At 43.3% G+C, this 23,248-nt stretch overlaps 1 protein-coding gene across 1 annotated transcript in view; it reads left to right on the top strand.

The window, feature by feature from the left end:
* LOC103199473 (core histone macro-H2A.1) overlaps positions 1-23,248 on the top strand; it is a 104,268-nt gene that overhangs the window by 58,161 nt on the left and 22,859 nt on the right. Inside the window, exons 2-5 of the mRNA XM_007943774.2 lie at positions 982-1,088; positions 1,495-1,692; positions 13,667-13,777; positions 21,112-21,211. Of these exons, the coding sequence (XP_007941965.1) occupies positions 982-1,088; positions 1,495-1,692; positions 13,667-13,777; positions 21,112-21,211 (516 nt within the window). The remainder of the gene's footprint in view (positions 1-981; positions 1,089-1,494; positions 1,693-13,666; positions 13,778-21,111; positions 21,212-23,248) is intronic.

Raw genomic sequence — 23,248 nt, 5'->3', positions numbered from 1 at the left:
ATTTCGCTGGGTTTTAAACACCAGAGGCTCAGCCTCAAAACTCACGTCTACATGTCACCACAGTAGGACAAACCGACAGACAAGTTTGTCTTGCTGTTGGAGACCTCTCGTATCACCCCCACCTGGGTCCCTGTGGCTGACTGTTACTCTGTCTGGCTTCCTGACTTTTAATCCCCTTTCTCCTGCTCTTCTGGCCTGCTGCTTTGGGCGTCCCTGAGTTGTCCCTGGTTAAATTATAGTCAGCTGCTAACTGAAAGGTTAGCAATTCAAATCCACCAGCTACTCTGTGGGAGTAGGATATAGCAGTTTGATCCCATGAAGATTACAGAATTGGAAACCCTGTGGGCAGTTCTACTCTTGTCCTGTAGAGAAATTATGAGTCAGAATTGCCTCAGTGGTAGTGGGGATAGATCACGACTCATATCCATCTCTCTCGTTTTGAACCCACATGTGTATGTGTTCAACATTATTCAGTGAACAAAGATTTATCAAGCACTCACAATGTGCTGCCCACCCTTTGAAGCTCTGTAAGTCCATGACCTGTTGCTCAAGGTGCACAATACACTCGTAGGGCCACACTGTGAAACACGTCTTGCCCAGGATTTCATAGAGTTGGCTCTGGTCACATCTAGAGTGCTCACGGCAAGCAGCCTTGTTGTGAGAGACAGCAATATGGGTTCAAGTCTCAGCTCTACCACTGGTTTACTGGCCTGCTTTCCTCTCTAAGCCTCAGTTTCTTCATCTCCAAAATAAAGGAATTGGACCATTGGGCCTCTTAGGTCGTACCCAGCTTTGCCATTCAACAGCTCTGTGATTCAACCCAGTGTACTGCCAGAAAGACCCACCTGAAGCTTCCCAGTAAGAGCAGTGGCTTTGTAAAGTTATGTGAGCCAGTTCCTGCACTGTGAACGAGGGCACCAGGGGGCTGTGTTCATCCTCTAGTGATCTAATGGATCCCTATTTCTTTCTGTCTCCTTTCAGCGGAGATCCTGGAGCTGGCTGGCAATGCAGCAAGAGACAACAAGAAGGGACGGGTCACACCTCGGCATATCTTGCTGGCAGTGGCCAATGATGAAGAGCTGAATCAGGTATGGGACTCTCCCACCCAGCTGTCCGTCTTTCCAAAGAGAGGTTGGCATTTTGCTGGCTCCGAAAGGTGTAAACCACGTTTTGGACTATTAGCAGCTCCCCTGTTGTCGAGTCAGTTTTTCCTTAAGGCTTTATAAGGGATGTGTGAGTGTGTGGGGAGATGGGTTGAAACATGGTATTTGGCTTTCCCTGGAGGAAAGATAGTATCTAAACTCCATTTGAGTGAGGGCTCTAAGTCCATGATTTCTATGTAGTGAGCCTGGGTCCTGCCAGCATCCTTGTGGATGCCATAGAGGAAGGAGCTGTTTTCATCAAAAGCAAGAGTGTGGATATGCAGGGCTGGCTTCTTGAAAGTCAGGACGGGGTGGTCTGATTCACCATCTGCTACTTTGGTTTTCCTGCAAGCTGCTAAAAGGAGTCACCATAGCCAGTGGGGGGGTGTTACCGAACATCCACCCTGAGTTGCTAGCCAAGAAACGAGGATCCAAAGGAAAATTGGAAGCCATCATCACCCCACCCCCAGCCAAAAAGGCCAAGTCTCCATCCCAGAAGAAACCCGTGTCTAAGAAATCAGGAGGCAAGAAAGGGGCCCGGAAGTCCAAGGTATGTGATTTGGTAGGGACGTGTGAAGGGGTGTGGGGAGGTACAGATAGATGGGATCATAAAGGGTTTTCCTTCTGTCTGAGTGCTCATGCTCACTGATGGAGGTGGGGGCTTCCGGAGGTACATGTAGGAACTAGTTACATAGGGGTTAGTCCAGCTCAAGTGGCCAGAGTCAGCAGAGATTCCCAGAGTCTGGACATAATTGGAGGACTGAATTCTTAAGAACAAGGATGATGGGTGGGCCTTCAGTGTGTATGGAGGGTGCTGAGGCAGGTAGCCCCAGGGTGGTAAGACCTATGCCTGGCCTTCCAGGGAGATGCAGATGCTCGTGGGAATGACCCTGTGTGTGCAGGAGATTCCCTGTGCTAGGGTACGGCTGCCTCCTGTCCTGCCTGGAGCGGCTGGCTGCCCCATGGTCCTGATGCTCAGCTGCAGAATTGCCATTGTGCTGCCAAGGCTGTGTGGCTTCTCTGAATGTGTTTCAGCAAAGATGGCCCAGAGTCTGCTATTTAGAATGATTGCTTCTGTTGAGGAAGAAAGCAGATACGATCTTCAGGCTCTTCTTATTGGACCCTTTTTGGCCTGATGTCTAGATTCTGGGTGCTGGTCTTTTTTGTGGTTGGTAAAACCCTCTTAGCTGTGTGATCTTCTAACTTCTTGGCTGGAGAAGGCCAGCAGATCTTGTGCCATGTCCCTCAAAGCATGAAGGAACAGCAACCTACCCTCAGGAGGTCTGGCTTGTGGGCGGGTGGTTTTACTTAAGGGGAACACATTTTCTTTTTTTCTTCCATGCTAGGCCCTGGCCCATGAGCTGTTGTCACAGCTTTAGGTCAAACAAACAAGGGACAGCACAGTTAAAACTTTGGCTTCAGCCTTTAAAAAAATGGAATCTCAAGGCTGCCCTGAGGAGTCCCCTAAGATGTCCTTCTTCTTGCCGGCAGCCAGCCTAAGAGAAAATTACCTCTGCATAAGGTGACCTCCCTAATTTGTAAGAAGCCACCATAATAAGTCCTTCAAAATGCCTTGTGGGGTCTAATCATTCAGGCTCAGGAGGTTCTTCCTAATATGGAACCTGCATCCTCTCACCAGGACAGGCAGAGAGAGCAGTGACCAGCTTAACCAAGCACCTGCCTGCTCCCAGTGCATGTCCCCTCCTCTTGAGCAGGTTCCAAAGGTCAGACCCATCTCAGGCAGACTGGCTTTCACCCACATGTGGAAGCACCTTCTTTTACCTCTGATCCTCTTCTACGCCCACTGTCTTTGGGCCTTTCTTTTGTTGAGTTGGAGTTCTGGAAGCGTAGTGCCTAAGGCATTTGACTGTTAACCAGAAGGCTGGCAGTTCAAACCCACTGGCCACTCCTTGGATGGAAGGTTGGGAAATCTACTTCCATAGTGATACCCATACCGCCTCGGAAACCCAAGGAGGCGTTGCTACACGGCAGTGAGTTTGGTTTTGGTTTAGTTGAGTTGAAAAAGGCTGTATTTCTTTGCATAGCTTTCTGGGCGCAAACAAACATTTCTCTAAAGACAACATAATCTAAATTCTTCCCACCCACACTCCCTGGCCCAGAATCACCCCAAGCTTTTTGTGGAGAAACCCAATATTGAAGAGCACCCTGCATGTTATTTCCAGATGCGTGTGCATGCCACCTAGCTCATGAGACTTGGAGGTTTCACAGAATGCTTCCTTACTTACCATTGCTAGCTATAAAATTAGCAGATTGAACTGCTTCTTTTTCCACTTTCAACATTTGCAATTGGGGGAGGGGGTGGAGCAGGAAAGGGGGTGGGTGGAGGGAAGTGTGTTAAAAAAGATGCCAGATCCATCATCTCTTGAAAATGGACATGAAGGAGCTCGCTGCCTGTAGAGCTGGGGCCTCTGCGCTTGGTGCTGGGCACAAGCAGGGGCAGAATGGACTCTTGGCTCAGCCTTCACTCTGGCTGTGGCCCTCTTTCATGCAAGCAGGCTGCTCACTGATTTTGAGCACGTTCCTCAGACTCCAGCGTCGGCCCGCAAACCTGGGCTGAACCCAACTTCCCTTGTTACTTCTAGTCTTCCCCAAATAGTTTTTGCCTCATGGCTTTGTGAACTTTCCAATTTACCAGACACCAGGAATTCTATTTTTTTTCCTTTCTTAGACTTAAAATCGAGGTGATGTCCGTGTGTGTGTGTGTGTAGTTCCTAGTAGCTATATTTGGAACTTAGTGTTTCTAATAACCATATGCCAATAATCACTTGAACGCTCAACTTTTCCCTTGATTACAAAAGCAGGAAGTCTGTTATGGTGGTCTGTTTTTCTTCCACACAATAAAACACATTGTCTGCTTACTGTACCAGTATTTGGCTAACATTAAACCCTGGGGGAAGCTGAAATTGGAACCGTGAACAGCTAATTTTCAAAACATTTGCTTAATGTAAATTGTGGTGTCAGCTCCCAGAAACAGCGGAGGACCCTACATCTCCAGGTTTAAGTGGAATGTTCTTTCCAGGGACACGCAGAGAAAGCCTTCAGAACATACTAAAGCACTTGTAGTGAAAGGGAGTTGGTATTTTTCAAGTGTCAACACTTGAGTTCCAAATCATAATTTTCCCCTCAATTCTATGTAATTTGAAGGTTTTGAAAATCTCCAGTTGTGACAGCTGAGTCAGCTATAGTGGAAACGGTTAGAGAAAGCAGCGAAGCCCACTGAGGTCTGGGAGTCTAGAGCCCTGGCTATACCTCTTGGGTTTCTCCTTCCTACTTGGGTGGGCTCAGGCAAGTCTGTTCCCTCTTTGTGCCTCAGTTTTCTCCATAAAATGATGGAGTCCATTACAATCAGTGAGGATGGAAGCAGCGGTCAAGGAATCAGAGGATGTATTACACTGGGCAAATCTGTTGCAAAATATTTCTTTAAAGTGTTAAAGAACAAAGATGTCACTTTGAAAACTAAGGTGTGCCTGACCCAAGCTATGGTATATTTAGTAGCCTCATACACATATGAAAGCTGGACAATGAATAAGGAAGACCAAAGAAGAATTGATGCATTTGAATGTAGTATTGGCAAAGAATATTGAAAATACCATGGGCTGCCAGAAGAACAAACAAATATGTCTTGAAAGAAGTATAGCCATAATGCTCTGTAGAAGTGAGAATGGCCAGACTTTTCACCTATTTTGGCAGCGTTGTTGGAAGGGACCAATCCCTAGAGAAGGATATCATGCTTGGTAAAGTAGAGGGTCAGTGACAAAGGGGAGGACCCTTAACAAGATGGATTGACACAGTGGCTGAGGTGATGGGCTCAAGCATCGCAGGGATCGTGAGGATGGTGCAGGACCACTCAGTGTTTCGTTTTATTGTACAGAGTGTCACTATGAGTTGGAACCAACGTAGTGGCCCCTAACAACAACAACAACAACAACATTATAGCCTTACAATTCAGTGACTCTAGAAATATTTGTACAGTGTGTTTTTGCATAGGTAAAAAGTTTAAGAATTTGGACAGTACAAAAGAGTATGCAGTAAAAAGAATCTCACTCCCACAGCAATCCCCCCATTTCTCCCTGGGCAATCACTGTAGTTGGTTTTTGTGTATCCTTTTAGAAAGTCTGTGCACAGAAAGGCATATCTAAAAACCAAAACCAAACTCACTGCCTCGAGTTGGTCCCAACTCATAGCGACCCCTCCTTGGGTTTCCAGGCAATACCTCTACAGAAGTAGATTGCCCAACCTTCCTTCCGAGGAGTGGCTGGTGGGTTTGAACCACCAGCCTTATGGTTAGCAGTCAAATACCTTAGGCACTATGCCACCAGAGCTCCTTAAAAGGGTATAGATATATAAATCCTTCCTTGATCCTACCAGCTTTTAAATTTTTAAAAATGTAAGTTACATTACCTACTGTTTTGGCAGTATAGCATGGTGGTTAAGAGTTCAATCTCTCAGGTCAACCACTTGCCTTGTGTTACAGTTCTGCCATTTCCTAGGTGTATGTGATCTTTGCAAGTTACTTCTGGAGTCTCCGTTTCCTTACCTGTAAAATGTAGATACAATATAGATTGGTTGCAAGGCTTAAAGAGAATTAATATGAAGCTCTTAGTATAGTGTCTAGGAGCTCTGGTAGCATAGTGCCTAAGGCACTTGACTGCTAACCAGGAGGCTGGCGGTTCAAACCCACCAGCCACTCCTCAGAAGGAAGGTTGGGCAATCTACTTCCGTAGTGATAACTGCCTTGAAAACCCAAGGAGGGGTCGCTAGGAGTCGGGGCCGACTCGATGGCAAATAACAACAACAAAAAGTTATAGTGTCTGGCACAAATGTTAATTGCTCTTCTTCTTATCTTGGCAATTTTTCTACAGTTACACATGTAGAGCTGCCTTAGTATTTAATAGTATGGTTTGTACTTACTTGTATACTATGTAAATCCAGTGTAACTTGCAATCTATGATTGGATGTTTAGATTGTTTCCAGTGTTTGCTGTGACTAACAGTGCCACAGTGACATAGATATCCTTGTATGTGGGTCTCTGTGTTCATGTACCAATATATCTGCAGAATAACGTCCTTACACTGAACTTGCTGAGACAGAGAGTAAGTATATTTTTAAAATTTTGATGGCTATTGCTCACATATAAAGCATTTTACCCCATTAAGATATTTCAAAAGCTGCCCCATTGATCTAACATTTAACACCGGTTGTTAAAGGAGAGGGTTATTCTTTCATTTAACCAATATTATTGAGTACCTACTTTCTAGATACTGGGGATACAGCAGTGAACAAACAGCCCCTGTCTTCTCCCAGTGAGCTTTGGGATAATAGGGCAGACAGACAGATTCCTTACAGAATATGGGAGGGAGTAAGTAATATGACGAAGTAAGTAGAGAAAAGGGCATATTGTGATGGTAGTGTTGTGTTGTTAGGTGCTGTTGAGTGGCTCTGACTCATAGCGACCTTATGACCAACAGAATGAAACACTGCCTGGTCCATCGTGATGGTGTGGGCAGTGTAATTTTATATAAGGGGTCAGGTGAGGCTTCTCTGGGAAGGTGACACTTGAATAGAGACCTGAAGGTATCCAGTCATTCAAGTTACTGATGACAAAGAAAAGAGCTCCCAGCAGAAGAAGTAGCCCTGAGGCAGAAGCATGCTTGGCTCCTCCCAGAAGAGAATATAAGAGCTTATATGTGGGGTCCCTAACATTTCCTTAACATGGACCCCTTTGGGCAGACAGGGAAACCGATGGACTCTTCTCAAGAAAATGTGTGAGATTCAAAGAAAATAAATTTATGTTGAAATCCCTCAGGTTAAGAAATCCTCCAGGTTAAGACCCTTTGTCAGAATGTTTACTGACAGTCCTAGGATAGATAATCTTTAGAGGATCTCTAAGACAGTTTTTGTCAAAAATTTGAATTAAAAAAAAAATGTCACCTGTGATTTTTCAAACACAGACCCCACTCCACCCCTCTGTGAAAATCAACCTCTTGGATCCTGAAATTACTCTTCTTTTTCTCACTGTCTGGCAAAAATTTGAGATGATTTTGGTAGCATACCTCCTTCTTTTTTGAGAAATCAATATCTGAACTGAAAATTGAGTGATTAATGTTCCGGCAAGGGATGCCAAAGAAAGGGATTGGTTCTTTTGAAAAGCTGCCATCCTTACGAAATGTTGTTGGCTTTTTAATGAAATTTCAAGCAGTTCAAATATCAGAGCAAAGAGACTAGGTATAGGTACACTTGGGTGGATGATTTCATATAAGGCCTCTGGGACATTCGGTGCTATAGATTCTTAAATACGTTTTCCAGCTGAATCTGACCTTACGTTTTTTTACTGCTCCAGCAAATCTGGATGACTGTACAACATCAGAAAACTTTTGGGTTTTATATACTAATATACAATTTTCAAAAGTAAATCATTTTGGAGATTGCTTGTTGACTTTTTTTATCCTCTCCCAAGTTAGGATATGAAAAGAATCTACATATCACTGTTTCATACAAGAAAGGGCATTTTAATACCAAGAACTAAGGAAGGGACATAATTTCAAACTATAGGCTTTAAGAAAAAGGGCATGACCATTCTGTTTTGAATGCTGTAATATCTCACAAGACAGCTATGGTGACCTTAAGCATCCCCTTGTTCCGTGGGGTGAGATCCTTGAGGGGAAGAGGCAGATGTTATCTGCCAAATAGCTGGTCTACAGAACCAGGGAGGAATGGCTTGTGTCTGTACAGTGTTTTACTGCATTTGCTCTTGGCTGCTCATTTTTTATCAGGTTCTCCAGACTTAGTCTCATTTTCTAGATGGGGAATCTAATGCTCAGTGAAGATGAGCCTTTTGTCCAAGGTCACACAGCCAGTAGAGCCAGGACTCAGATGCAGAACTTCATAGTATCAGTGGCATGTCCTGTGACCAAAGACCACTTCTGTTGGCAGATGCTCCTCTGTTCTGATGGTGGAGGGGTCAGGTTGCTCTAACGGAAGAGGCCATAAGCAAAGGATTCATTGCTGAAAATGACCAATATCACAGGTTAATCCTTATAACCTGGCTGCTGACTTATATCAAGGGCACAGGGAATCTCTCTGTCCCTTTCTCCCTAACAAAATAGTTCCCACTCCAGGATGCCTGAAATTCTATCAGTTTGGGCTTTGTCACCTCTTAAAATCCAAGTAACCATGGAAGAAAGCACTAAATCCTTATCTTCTTATTCATCAGTGTGAACAACTATATCACATTCCCTCACATTTCCTGAGCACCTACTGTGTGCATGATGTTGCACTGGGGTGGGTTAAACAGTGGCTTTCAAACTTTTTGTTTGTATTATCCCTAAAAGAATTTTGGAAATCTTTGTATCTCACACATTTTAAATTTGATAGCTAAAATTTTCATAATAAATTTAAATTGCTGCACAGAGTAGTATAATTTTTGGTATGTAATAAATGTTGATATTTAAAAATAAAAATGTTTCACTGCACATTTCAATGTGTCCAATGAAATACTAATATTGTGCTGATTTGATATACTATCATCCATTTAAAAAAATACACAAACAAGCTTTTTTGTAACAGTTGGAAAATATACATTTTTTTTCTTTCTCAAGCCCTTATTTCCCTTTCACGTGCTTCCCCAAATTTCATCCTAATATAATACATTTTTATGTTTATAACATTTTATTGATCCCTGCAGTAAAAAGAAGGAGCTCTGGTGGTGCAGTGCCTAAGGCAGTTGACTGCCAATCAGAAGGTTTGTGGTTCAAACCCACCAGCTGTTTTGAGGAAGGAAGATGGGGCAATCTATTTCGATAAAGATTTACCACCTCAGAAACCCAATGGGGGGTGGCTGTGAGTTGGAATTGACTCAGTGGCAGTGAGTTTGGTTTGGTTTTGATGGAATAAAAAAAATGTATATAAATTTAAATTTATTTTGAAAAAAATGTATGACCATAAAGCACTAGATGTTTTGGATTCTGTGTTATTGTTGGTAGGTGCCATAGAGTTGGCTCTGACATCGTGACCCCGTGTGCAACTGAATGAAACATGGCCCAGTCCTGCACCATCCTCACAGTCCCCACCATGCTTGAGCCCGTTGTTACGGCCACTGTGTGAGTCCCTCTCGTTGAGGGTCTTCCCCTTTTTTGTTGACCCTCTATCTACTTTATGGATTCTATAGGATTAGATAATTATCAGATTTATTAATAATACACACTTGATCAGTTGACCAATACTTTACAAATTTTTATACATATTATGGAAAAGGTGAAATTAAGGAAATTCATCTTGTAATGGGATGGGTGGAGATAGACTTTTTTCCAATTAGCTCCTATATCCTGAAATGAGTGTTACTTATTGCTAAAATGAGGCAGGGTTCAGCATCCTATTTTTACCTATTTATAGATACAAGTGCTTGGAAAATCTTGTTCACAAAGTTAAGTAAATGGAAATGGAGAATTTTGTTACAGGAACATCACTCAATCTTCCAAACTCTTTCTGAGTTATATGCCAACAATTAGTCATTAATTTAGCCTTTTTAAAATAAATGTTATTTTAGAATAGTTTTAGATTTACACAAAAGTTGTAAAAACAGTGCGGAGAATTCTTAAACATCCCTCACCCAGTTGCCTTGATTGTTAGATTCTTATGTAACCCTGGTGCAATTGTCACAATTAAGAAACCGACACTGATACATTGCTATTAACTCCATCAGTCTGTTTTTTAATGATCTATCAGCTGCTAACTCAATTAGGTACTTCTTCAGTTTTGTTGAAAGAAAGAATTGGAAACAGCTGACTTGTAAAAGGATTTGTTATTCGGACTTTCCCTGTCTTGGTTCCTGGGAAACATATCAAAAAAGGCTTTACTAAAACTTAGGATGTAATTGTTGATTCTACCTGTTCCTTTCTCACTTAGAGACACCTTGTTAAATCTGAGACATTAAAGATACTGGCAATATTAAAAATAATAATTTTAATATATTTTGCCAGTTTACTATTTCTTGATAAAATGTTTTTTTTTTTTAAATCATATCTTTTATATCAAAGCCTTAGAACTTCAGATTTAAATCATTTATTTATGGAGGATATCAGTTGTGTAACTTAATTGTCAAAGCAGTCCTAAAGTTAAAGCAGTCAGCAAAATTAGACCTCATTTTTCAATATAAGTAAAAACGCTAATACATTCATGAATTTGAATGCTAAGAGAAATAGCGCATAGACTGTGTCCTGAGTTTATGGCCAGTATGAAGGAAGGCGCGGCCATCTTTACTAATTCTTACCCTACTTGTTGATTTGCTTCTGTGGTACCCTTTGTCTGGAGTGATGTACTTTTTTTTTTCTTTTAATTAGTATTTTATTATGTTTTCAGTGAATGCTTAAATAGCAGTTGAGGTCTTTATTCAACAATTTCTACAAAAATTTTTCAGTGACATTGGCTACATTCTTCATACTCTGATTATTCTCCTATTTCCATTCTGGTTGTTCAATTTCCATTAATCTAGTTTCCCTGCCTCCTTACATTCTCATTTTTGTTTTTAAATAATCATTGACCATTTGATCTCATACAGGTGATTTTTTAAAAGGAGCATAATGCTTGTGGGTGATACTCATTACCTTGTGAGCCAATCTGTTATTTAGCTATAAGGTGATCTCAGAGGTTAGTTTGGCTTCAAGGTTTGAAGAATATCTCTGTCTTGGGAATTCCTCTAGTCTCAACCAGTCCAATCAGTCTGATTTTTTATTTTATTTTTTTCTTTAAGTAATTTGAGGTTCTGCTCCATGTTTTTATCCTAGTCTATCAGGATCTATCTATTGTGACCCTGATTAGAATGGTCAGTAGTGATAGCTGGGTACCAGCGAGTTTTTCTGGTCTCAGGGTAGATGAGGCTGTGGTTCATGTAGATTGTCTTGTAAACTAGTTTCTTCTTTGAGTCTTTGGTTTTCTTCTTTCTTTTTTGCTCTGGACAAGTAGAGACCAACAGTTACATCTTAGATGGCTGATGGCAGGAATATGTACTTTTTGATAATAATTGGTAGAGGGAAAAAATGAAGTGTTTAAACAAAAATTACCATTGTTCTCACTACACGAACTCTACAATGTATCTGAATGCAGAAAACCCAAAATGAGCCACATTATCCATATCTAATACAAGCTTTGCCCTTAACAGTAATATACAGAAGACAAGGAAAAGAATGAAGCCCAGGGCAGTCAGTGCACCATTCTACAGACTGGGAAGTCGGAAAAGAAGGGAGGTTTTTGAAAAGAGAAACTGGCATGAAGCTGTCACCATGGACATAGATCACTGTTGCTGTTGTTAGTTGCTTTTGAGTCAATTCCAACTTAGGGTGACCCCATGTATTATAGAGTACATCTGCTCCACAGGGTTTTGTTTTTAACATTTTATTGTGTTTAAGGAAAAGTTTATACACAAAATTAGTTTCCCATTCAACAATTTATACCTAAATTGTTCTGTGACATTGGTTGTTATCCTGGCAAAGTAAGCACTCTCCCCGTTTCTGCTGTGCCTTCCTCACTTCCATCTCTCCAGTTTCCCTGCCCCTCTTTGCCTTCTCATCTTTGCTTTTGGGCAGATAGTGCCCATTTGGACTCATAGCCTTGATTGTTCTATGGAGCACATACCTCATAGATGTTATTGTGTATTTGATAGGCTAATGTATTACTGGACTGAAAGTTGACCTCCAAGAGTGTCTTCAGTTCCAGGTTAAAAAGGTGTCTTAGGGTGATAGGGGTTCCTCCAGTCTGTATAAGTCCAGTAGGTTTGTTCTTTTTTATGATTTTGAGATTTGTTCTACATTTTTCTTCCATTCTAACTGAAACCTTCTCCTGTGTCCCTGTCAGAGCAGAAGGTAGTGGTAGCCAGGCACCATCTAGTTCTTCTGGTCTCAGGCTAGAGGAGGCTGTGGTTCATGTGGGCCATTCGTCTTGTGGAGTAATTGCTTCCTTAAGTCTTTGGTTCCTTCACTCCTTTGCTTCAGATGGGAAGAGACCTATAGTTGTATCTTAGATGGCCGCTGGCAAGCTTTTAAGACCCTGGAGGCTACTCAACAACCTACGATCTTTATGACCTATGTTATGCCCATTGACTTTGATATCCCCTGAGACAATGGTCCTTGGCCTTCAAGCCGCGTAACCTAGTCCCACAAGATGTTTAGATATTCCATAGGATTTTCTTTCTTTAAAATTTTTTATTGTGATTTGGATGAAAGTTTACAGAGCAAATTCATGTTCCATACAGCAGTTCACATACACTTTGTCTCATGATATTGACTGCAGTTTCCCACAATGCAATAGCTCCTCTTCCACTTCCTGCCCATAGTCACCTCTTCCTTCTGTCCTTCCCTCCCATCCACTCCTGCCCCCTGAACTGTCTCCCTATGCATACACAGCCCTTCTATTCTCTCATGACTGATCGATCTCTCCAAGGAGTGTGTCTACCTAATATAAATGTTCAGCTCATATGCCTATCTTGTTTGTCTGGAAGCCAGAGGAGTGGGTTCAATTCCAGACCTGAAGGGCAGCTAGGGGCCATAGTCTCAGGGGTTCCACCAGAGTCTATCAGACCAGCAAACCTGCCCCCCCCCCTTTTTTTAATGATTTTGAGTTTTGTTTCACATTTTTCTCCCACTCTATTCCATAGGATTTTCTTGACTGTAATCTTAAGGGAAGCAGATTGCTAGGCCTTTTCTTCCATGGTACTGCTGGGTGGTTCAAACCCCCAGGCTTTAAGTTGGCAATTGAGTACTTAACCATTTCACCACCTAGGGACCTTTAAGACAGACAAATTTTAGTGCATTAGAAAGTTGGGAATCTAGAAATTGATTTTTTATTACTCTCTATGCCCACATACTCCCTGGAAGGTCCTTGGGAACCCCAGGCTACTTATACTTCAGACAAAATGGTGCTGAGGAAGGGGCTGAAGAGCATGCTGTGATTGGTGCCCTCTGGAGGGGGTGGTTCCCAAGGAGACAGATGGATTCCCCAACAGCCACCTTCTGAATCCTTCTTCAAGACTGATTTTAATGAAGAAGAAGGAGAGAAAGGGAGAGAGGCTTAGCTCCTGTGGTCCTTGTCTACTTCTTGGCTTTTTGAAAACTAATGACCCAAAACAGGGCTTCCCCCCCCCACCTTAAACTTGAATATCTTTCTAGCAAGAAAAGAGAAATTGAAGGCCCCTAATCAAAAGCCATTTACTCAGTCTGAATTTATGAAAATGTTTGTTCTAAATTATCACATAAAAGTAAAATTTTATTTTTAAGTGGCTGTTTTTATAAAGATTAAAAAGTGGTGAAAATATAATTTAACACTCTTCTATAACTCTTAGACCCCCAGAATAAGTTTGCAGACCCCACTTTAAGAAATGCTGACCAGACTTGGTTATGGTTCAGTTTCCTGTTTGCTCTTCAGTACTAGGGGCAAGGCCCGTGAGCTGTCTTCTTGTTAGAAAAGCAACCTCTGCCGGTTTGGCCACATACTGACTCTTATATTTGTGCAAGAAGAAGCAGGGAGAAGTCAGCAAGGCAGCCAGCGCCGACAGCACGACCGAGGGCACGCCTGCCGACGGCTTCACTGTCCTCTCCACCAAGAGCCTCTTCCTCGGCCAGAAGGTAGGCAAACACGTGGCTCTAGTCTCTTGAGGGACCCCTGGGGCAGATGGGTACCGGCCACCTTCACTGGAAGGCCTGGGGATTCTCAAGGCCACTCCAGGCCTTGTGGGAGGGGAGAGAGTGTGGGGGGGGGTTGCTTAGGAGAGGCCTCAGAGAAGGCTGTGGAGGGAGTGCTGAGGAGACCATCAGGCTGAGGGGGGACTCTGGCACATAGGGAAGAGGACATAGTGGAAAGAAAAGGGAATCAGGACTTCTTTGGGGAGTCAGGAGATAGACTGGGTAAGGAGCCATTTCCATGGGATAACGTGGTCATCAGCTAGCACCAGCCAGAAAAACATCCAGAAGTCAAAACCCCTGTCCTGGGAAGTGAACAGGCAGCATGCTCTTTTTGATGGGCACTGAAGGCAGAGCCCCCTGACCAGGGGTGGGGTTGTTTTTAGACATACTAAGTGGGTACTCTGGGAGTTTCTTCACTGAGCCACCAGACGGTTCTTCAAACCAACTGTTTGTTTGTTTTAACTTTGGGCAATATATTTTCAGCCACCCCAGTGATGCAACTTTGCAAGGACGCCATGGTTTTGTAAAAGATGATTCACTTTTATTGAAAATAAAAATGATGCAAAAGCTTTTAAGAGCTGAGAATGAGAGTTAATTACTATTTCTCTATTAACACCAAAAAAAAGGGGGGTGGAGAAAGAGGGAATTAAACTTTCTTAATTTTTTTTTTTATCGTACATTAAACAGTTAAAGGCATGAATTTGACATTCCATGTAAATTGTGTTTAGTTTTAATGTCTAAGAACTTGGTTCTGAAGCTGCATCATTTTTAAATCCTCACTGTCGATTTTCTTTTGCATCACAGTGACACAGTCCTCTCGATCACGTCATTGCAAGTCCCCCCAGCCCTTCCCCTTTTCCTGTCACCGATTGCACTCAGTCTCTCATGATGCAATTCCTGTGATGGACTCTGTGTTCCAGAAAATAACCATTACAGTTTACATTTTATAACCATTCTCTGTATTTTGTATGTATTTTTCAAAAGAAAAAAAAAAAAAAAAGCAGCACTAGTTGTCATCTTAAGGTCTGGGGCTTTGCAAGATTTTATTTAAAAAAAATGCTATTCATTTAAAAATTTTAAACTCAGCAGTGAAGGCAACCACCTGGGTCTAGTTTCATACCCCTTCACATGTCCTTTGAATAATATGTTGAAAGTTAATGTGACTTGTCATCCAAAATGCTTTGGTTTGAACTGAAGCGTGAAAAACCCCTGCTACTGAGGAATAGGTAGCTTCAGTATGTTCTGGATCCTTAATGCAGACGCCATGCAGGACTTAGAGGCCTGTTAAGCAGGTAGAACTCCTTGAGCTACCGTCTCTTTTTCCTTCCCTCCCTCACTTGGGGGCAGCCCTAGACCCTGGCTTCTTCCTTCCCTGTGTTCATCTTGCTACTTTTTCCAACCACGCCAGCCTGAAACCAGAATTCCTCACACCTCTTCTGCTGAATGAACTCACATACCTCCAGCATTGCAGCACTCTGCTATACAGATACCCATATACAAGTGGAGAAGTCCTTCTTGTCACTCTGCTCTTCGGAAAGAAATGGGCTAAGTGCCTTGTCACTTTGGGCTCTATTGCATGCAGGCGAGCCTTGCTGACTCCTCTGCAGAGTGAGGCACACATCAGCAGTCCTCAACAAAGACAGCACCATCTTCTCTATTTTGGGTACACTTGGTTTCAGGCCTCAGAACCAGGTAGCACAGGAATAAACATCCCATATAGCGCAAATTTGGCAAATACTATTCTCCATTCAGAGTGTGTGTGTGTATGGGGGGGGGGGGACTCATAAAGCCATAGAGAAGTACTGGTATTCTATAATAATTTAAGGACATGCCATCTAATGCTGTTTAAGAAATAAAAGGCAAATGAAAGAAGTGGGCTTGACAATGGAACTAATTTCCTTGTTTGAAATCTTGATTTTTGGAGAGAGAATCTGAAAGGATTGGGAGAGCTATAACCTAGTGTAAAATGGTCAGCTGTACGCACAGGGGCTGAATGCAGGACAGACTACTCAGCCTTCTTCCCACACCAAGCTACCCTGAGACTGCTGTGCTTGTTAACTGTGCTTCCAACTTAATTGGGCCAAGACTCACAAACCCAAAAAGAGGTAACCTAGAACTCAGCACTGCCGATACCTTTTCAGAGTAAACTACATCTCCCCAAATGCAGCTTCACAGGGTAAAGTCGCATGTCATGTCAGCCTGGGCACCAGTGTTAGAAATGAGGGTGCCAGCTGTCTTTTCCGGAACCCTGGGCCCCTAAGCCTGAGACAGTGAGTGTTTATGTTGCAGCGGATTATTTGGGAAATGATACTTTCTGGCCCTTTATTGGCTATTACTGTCAGGTGATAGCCACACCATATAGTACAAAAGGCGCAAGAGTCATAAAACAGACACAAACATACTTTTACACAAAGCACACTTTAAATGTTATTATTAAAGACATTCGTTTTGACTAGGATTTAGGAATATTTCAAAAAGGGTACTTTAGAATGATGACTGTATGATACCCCATGTTCCAGGAATCTTATTTTTCCATCTGTGACAGTGAAACCAATGCTTGAATATTGCAGGCAAGCTGAGGGTGAAGAAAGGTGATACTGTGCTTGCTCCAGCCTTGTAAAGCACAGTTGCTAAGCTACTCAGAAGAGAAAACAGGCCCAGGGCTTAGGAGCCTGGGACCTAATTGTTGTTGTTAATGATGTTGTATTTCACATCCTGAAGTCTCAGGAGTAATCATTTTCATTATTCTATGATTCACACACATTGTTGAATTATTTTAAAAAGAAATTAGTGCTGTAAATCTGAGTCAACTAAATGTTTTTACTTTGTGCTTCAGCCAATTTGCAGTCTCTGAAAAGAGGTTTTAGAACCTGATAGTTTGATTCAGAAATAACACTTTCAGTGTGCATTTCTATAAATCTGTATCAAATGGTAGTAAATTGTTAACAGTCAGTGTTAGTTGCAGCAGTTGGGCAGGCAGTCTCAGGATGAAGTGAGTGAGTCTGCATATTTCCCAAACACATCAAGGTTCCCACCTGAGCCCCGTAGGCCATTAAAGGCAAAGGCGGAGTCCATGGGCATTCTTCCTCAGATCCAGACACTCTTCTCCTAGTGACTGGAAAACTGTAAGGAGAGAGAGAGAGTTCTTGAAGCAGCAAGGAGGAAGAAAGGGCTGTTCACCCCTTTCCACTGTGATAGCTGATGATTGGCTTCTGAGACAGTCGAGGAAACTGATGAGGCTGTGAAGAGAGACTCAGTTGCTGGGTGTCCTGGCAGTGCCCACATGTGTCTTTGTGAGGCACGGGCTGGCCTGAAACCCATCAGATCCCACTGCCAGGCCCAAGCCTCCAGAGGGATTCAGGCTGGGGATAAGTACAGGGCAGGCAGCAAACACAAATGAATGAGCCACTTTGTCCCTGAGATGAGAGCAGGAGTAGGCCCTCAGGAAAAACATAGTTGTCTATGAGGAAACTAGGACCAATTCTATGGATGACATAGCCCTTTCCAGCCCCTTGAGTTGAAATAGACTTTGGAGACAGGAAAAGAGTTGCATTTCACTAGCTAGCACAGGGAAATGAGCCTGGCCAGTTTTCCTTCCTCTTCCCATTATGAGGGAATGAGAGACACCAATATTTGACAATTACAAGGCCAGAGTCCATATATGACTAGGATAGTCTTTAACAATCACTTCACTTCCTAAAATTGAATTTCTAATCCTATTGTGCCAAAAAAAAAAAAAAAAAAGACTGCACTACTTGCCGTAGCCAAGTAGGTTATGTCAAGACAGCCTTGATATCCATCCAATAGCTTTAAGCCATTGGCTCCATCCCTGTCATCATCAGCAAACCACCTCTTGATCTGCCCTAAATGGTACACACCAGCCCCCTTCCAGACAAGGCTGAGCTGGCTCTGAGCCAGCCCAGATCCAAGCCAGGCCACAGGCCCTGTTCCTGAGCTCTGACATTTCCATTAGCGCTGTTTTAAGGGAAGGCAGTGGAGAAGGGATGGTTTCAGAATTATGTTTGACATTCAAATCCAATTATGTGTTCCTACAGAAACCCTAGCACTGTGTTAGGCATTATGTGGCACTCAGGGCAACACACTCTGTGCCTTCAAAGAGCGTATACTCAAATAGAGTGTGCATGATGACAGAGAACAAAAATCAGTGTGGGCATGACCACTATAGGGAAGACTTGGGTACTGTGGACATCAGAGGCTGGCTATAGCACAACCAACTGAGATTAGAATAATCAAATCCCAGTGCTGAAGAGATCTTTCAGGTTGTTCAGCAAAGTCCCTTTCTCCCAGTCTGGCAGCCATCTGGGACCCCTCCTGCTTTATAACTGGCAGTACCCTTTGGTCACTTTCTCTAGTGGCCAATGATACTTACAACTAATCCTCCATGCTGTGGTTTAAAACTTGTGGTTTTCCATCTTTCCCAATGATGGAACAAAGTAGTAAACACCTTGTTCAGATTCTGAAATAATTAACGACCCTCCTCCTTCCTTCCAAATCAAGCTATTCCTGGCAATTTTCAGTTCCCAGAAATCTGATTTCCCAGCCCACAAGTATAATTGCTTGCTGTGAGCTCAGACAGCCATATGACCCTTTGGCTGAAAGGCCCAGTTGAATTTGACCTGTGTGGTAGGAGGGGCCCTGGGACCTCCTAGGATTGGGCCTCTTCATTTGTGACCAAGGGGGAAGTTGGATCCTTTTCCCTCTTGCACCCTCTGGTATTCATGGGTTTTCTTCTCTTGTTCAGGGGAGCACATCTCACTGTTGGCCTAGGCCAAGTTCGTTACCCATTTATCTTCTCAGGGTACCTGAATCAATTTGCCTCAATCTCCTCCACACCACTCCCCACACAGACCCACCCCACCCCCAGCACACACTCCAGTGGATTTTTAAAAGTACATATTTGTACATTTTTATTTAATAGCAGAACTGTTTTGAGGCTTAGCTGCCACACCCGGAGGACTTATGCTGAGCCCTGGCACACAGCAAAGATTAGTTGGAAGATCATGACTCTAGCCTCGTCCTCAAGATGTGAGAGAGTTAATAGCACTTGGTTAGCTGGACGTTTTCAATGTTGTGTAGTCATTGCTCCTGGAGGTACAGTATTCCATGCTTCCACAAGCCAGCTGCCTCTGGTCTGAAGGGAGGGCAGATGAGTCCAGAGTGAACTGGGGAGTCTCCAAGGAACTTGAGTTCTGTTTGCTACAGCTGTCTCCCTTCAGCAAAGCCGTGGAACACCAGTTTCCCTAGAGGATCCATTCCCCTAAACAGAAGTAGTCGTTCTCCCCAAGACAGAGTCAGAGACAGGCTACTGGTGGTTTCCTTGGCTAGTTGAATTGGACCCCGTGAATACTGCAGATTTTCTGTTGAGGCATTTATGAGTAGAAATTCTGAAGCACTTATACAGTTGAAAAAAATAATGTGAATTTTATGGATTTGAACACGTGGTTTTAAAACAAAAAAGGAATCTGATAGATGTCTTAAGACTATTCATCCGTGCTACACCGAGGGAAATATTTCTTTCCTTTTTTTCTCCTTCACCTTTCTCCCTCATCAACCTCCTGCCTCTCACACTGTGTAGAGTTTAGTTTTGTTTTGGTGGAGTAGGGAATATTGGCTTAATATGAGTTTCTTAAAGCAGCATTTGTCTGGATTCAAATGCAATACTTAAATGATATAATAAAATCCTCTACCTTGTTCTGAATCCTGATTGTTCACTTCCCTTACCCCGTGACCACTCCAGTCTGTGTGTGCCCCCCCCCCCCAGGGCAGCAGTCGCCTAGCCCTGCTGCCTGCCTTTCTGTGGCTCTGTGAGAGGACCCCGTGGTGCTGGCGACAATAACCCAGAAGGTCCAAGGGGTGGAAAAGGCCCACCAGCCACCCCATGTCAAGGCCTGACCAGAGTCCTTGCCCAGCCATATCGCTAATTTATTTCCACAACTCCTTTCTCACAAAGGATGACTTTTAGTCTAAGCATGTTCCTTTTTAAAGAATCTATTCACAGCTTCTGGGAATCAGAAATGTGGGTTTATATTACTGATGCTTATGGAGTGTCAAGTTTTTTGTTTGGTTTTGTTTTGAACAAAATTTTTGGCCCCAGAAATTCAGCAACTTGGAGCTCAGTTGCCAAGAGCCTCCCTGCCAACTGTTTGCACACAGACCTCTCCTCAGCCTAATTGCTGAGGGCAAAGGCTCCTACCCCTGCTGGGCCCTGTGGGCGGCCACAGTCAACTCTCCAGCCTGGATCACAGTCTGCTGCTTAGACATTTCTCTTTGCTGCAGCTGTTAGGAATTTGTGTCACTGAAGAATGAACATCTTCATTAAAAGAGAGAGAGACAGAGCTTTGCTTTGGGCACTTATAGCCAAAAACAGAAGGGAGAAAGAAGGACTCCTCTGACAGGAGAGTCGAGAACTTGGGATTTCTCTCATACGCAGGTGCCAAGGATTGCTCTGGCAACAGAATGAAAAGAAAATGGGGAGGAAGTTCGTTTAGTGGCTCTTCAGAAGGAGCCAGTTGGTTGAGTAGACAAAGCTCACTCAAGGAAAAGGATCGATAAGCTGTCCATTGGGCCTCAGAATAACCTCAGTAACAAGATGAAAACAGCTTAAGAGGCACATTGTTTTGCTAGTGAGAACTGCTTTTTCTCTCCCTGAGTTTTACCACTTTCAGCATTACATAACTAATGGGCATGTAAAATGAGATATTTCTAAGTAGTAGAACATTCTAGCTCCTTGAGCAGGGCAGGGGAGCCAGCCAGCCAGCCAGTAGTCACAGTGATGAGGTCACCCTTAAAGATTCACAGCCACTCAGAGGACAATGGCACAGTCACTAGGGTTTTACCCAAACCATGTGTGACTTCTGCACCATCCTAGTGCTTGAGGGAAAGGACACATACCATCCCAGCCTCAGCAGGGTGCATTTTGATTCTGGGTCTTGATTGGTGCCTTAGTTTGGCTCCCAGATCACAGGTGCCTTTAAAGGGAAGTGGACCTTCAGGCCCAGCGTGACTTACACCTCTCTTTTATCCCAAGCATCACCCCACAGGTTCTGAACCCTCAACCTAGTTTTTTTCCGTGCAGCATCCTGAGTGACATTTGAGTCTTAGGTTTGCAATAGACTCATTTTAGCCAGTGCCTCCATGTCCCTTTTTGTGCCCACTGCATTTTGAATATCCACTGCCCTTCATCTGTACCCCAAGGCTCACTTCTCTGTGACTTCCCAGCTGTCCTGTTATTTCCCACCTCATGCTTTTCTTTTCAGCTGAACCTTATTCACAGTGAAATCAGTAATTTAGCCGGCTTTGAGGTGGAGGCCATAATCAATCCTACCAATGCTGACATTGACCTTAAAGATGACCTAGGTAATTGGGGATGGGGTTTGGCACCACCAGCTGTCAGATGAAAAGTTATGGAACCCAGAATTTAGGCTCTTCATCTTATATTTAGAGTGGTGAAGCCAAATTCCCAAATCAGAGACTGATGTGTGAGTGTAGAAATTGAACGTCTAAGTGCACTAAACCTTTCCAAATGGAAGAGGTCTGACAAGCTTCATTAAGTGTAATTGGCTGTTTTCCTTCTGAATGCAAATGTGTTACCTTCTAAATTCTCTTCCATAATGATCAGACTGACTGCTGGTTACTTGGGGGGAATTTTTTTAAATGTGTTTGGTTTATTTATTTATTTAAGAACTGAACAATCTCAGGTAACTACAAAATGATAGTTTCTCCATTTAAACCTTAATTAGAAATGACACTCAAACAAAGCTTGAAAGCACTTGAGAAGGGTGAGCGTTAACCTGCATCAGTATGCCATTGGGCTGTCTTTAATCCTCAAGTAAATCAGTTTTCCTCAAATCACTTCTTCAACTTTTTCTACAACAGAAAATAATATATGACTGAGTGCCACCTTAGTGAATTATTGGGATCAAGCCTAATAGTGAAGAGAAAGGCAGTGTCTCCTTCTGAGCCATTCCCTGTGCAGGAGAACTGTCCAGAACCATGGCATCTATCTGCTCAGGAGGGAGGATGGTTCAGGGCAAGCTGAGAACTGCTCCCTCTCAGTATCTCTCTGGCTTCGTCTTTGCATACAAAGAACTGTCAGCTCAGAGGCATGATCACAACGCCTGTCTTCTTGGGTGTAGAGCCTTGCCAGGGCAAACGGGCTACACAAATGCCCATAGAAGCCCTCTCAACCGCGGTGCTGACCTAGGTGTGTTTTGCCAGTGTTTAGCTCCCAGGCTCAGCAGCATTTGTAAGATGGCAGACTTCCTTATTGGAAGACATGCTCATTCTAGAGTCAGGCCTGACCCACACAAATTTCATACAACAGTGAACTGGAAACATGGGAACTGGTACTCAGGAATGCCCCTGCTCAAACTTATCTTCCAATTGGCTTATACAGGTACTTTCTTCCCCTGAAAGCTAGAGAAAGCAAGGATCCTACCAAAGTACATTTTAAATGTAAAATACACGAAAGTAAGATTGGCTAGCATAAGAGATAAGCCTGGAAAACTATGTGCACACTTTGAGGGGGGTGGAAATAAGGGCAGTCCTCCACATATATCTATACTGTTTTCTCGGTTCACAAGGATAATCCCTTGCAGGTAGACAAATGTCACAAGAGTACAGGTTGAAGCCTGTAAGTTGATTGCTGCAGACAAAATGGAGAAACTTGTTGTTTTGGTTGGCCTGATGGTCCACATTTTTTTTTTTTTTCTTTAAAAAACAGATGCCATGTTTTAGTGGTTCTCCATGGGGTGCCAGTTTTATAGGTTTTTGCGAAGTGAACTGGGGCATTCGTTGTTTTGTTATTTCTTTTAACCTTTGGAAATGATCTCATGTGTGTGTTTCTCTTTTTTTGGACTTGTCATTCAACTGTTTGATTTAAACATGTCACATTTGCTATTCCTCCTCCTCCTCCTCTGCTCACCCCCATCCACATGTGCGCACACTGCGTGGACTGGTTGCCCCTTTGGCTCATATGTTGGAATCGACCAGGTAGGCCAGCCCTGCCATTGGGGCATTAGTAAATGTGCCTGTGCGTGGGTCTCGGTCCAACACAGTTGATATACATTTGTTTACCTGTTATAGTTGCAAGTTGTACAGGCTGACATTGCCTCGATCGACAGTGATGCTGTCGTTCACCCGACAAACACTGACTTCTACATCGGTGGTGAAGTAGGTAATGCCTAGCCGGGTGCTGCTGAGTGTGTGTGTGCATGGTCAGTCAGCCGCCGCAGACAGCTTGATCCTTTGACAGCTATGCAGGCTGCATTCATTTCACACTTCCAGCTGTCCTGACCTTCCCAAGGTCCTCTGTCCCTGGGTTGTGAATGTAGAAATAGAGCTAGCTGTCAGCCAGGAGGCATCACGCAGCTCACAAGCGGGTACATCTGGTTT

This window comes from Orycteropus afer, unplaced genomic scaffold (genome assembly GCF_000298275.1).
Source record: "Orycteropus afer afer isolate SDZICR_OR568_19922 unplaced genomic scaffold, OryAfe1.0 scaffold00112, whole genome shotgun sequence".
Lineage (NCBI taxonomy): Eukaryota > Metazoa > Chordata > Mammalia > Tubulidentata > Orycteropodidae > Orycteropus > Orycteropus afer.
The sequence above is the reverse complement of the archived record's forward strand: the minus strand, read 5'-3'. Positions and strand labels throughout refer to the sequence as shown.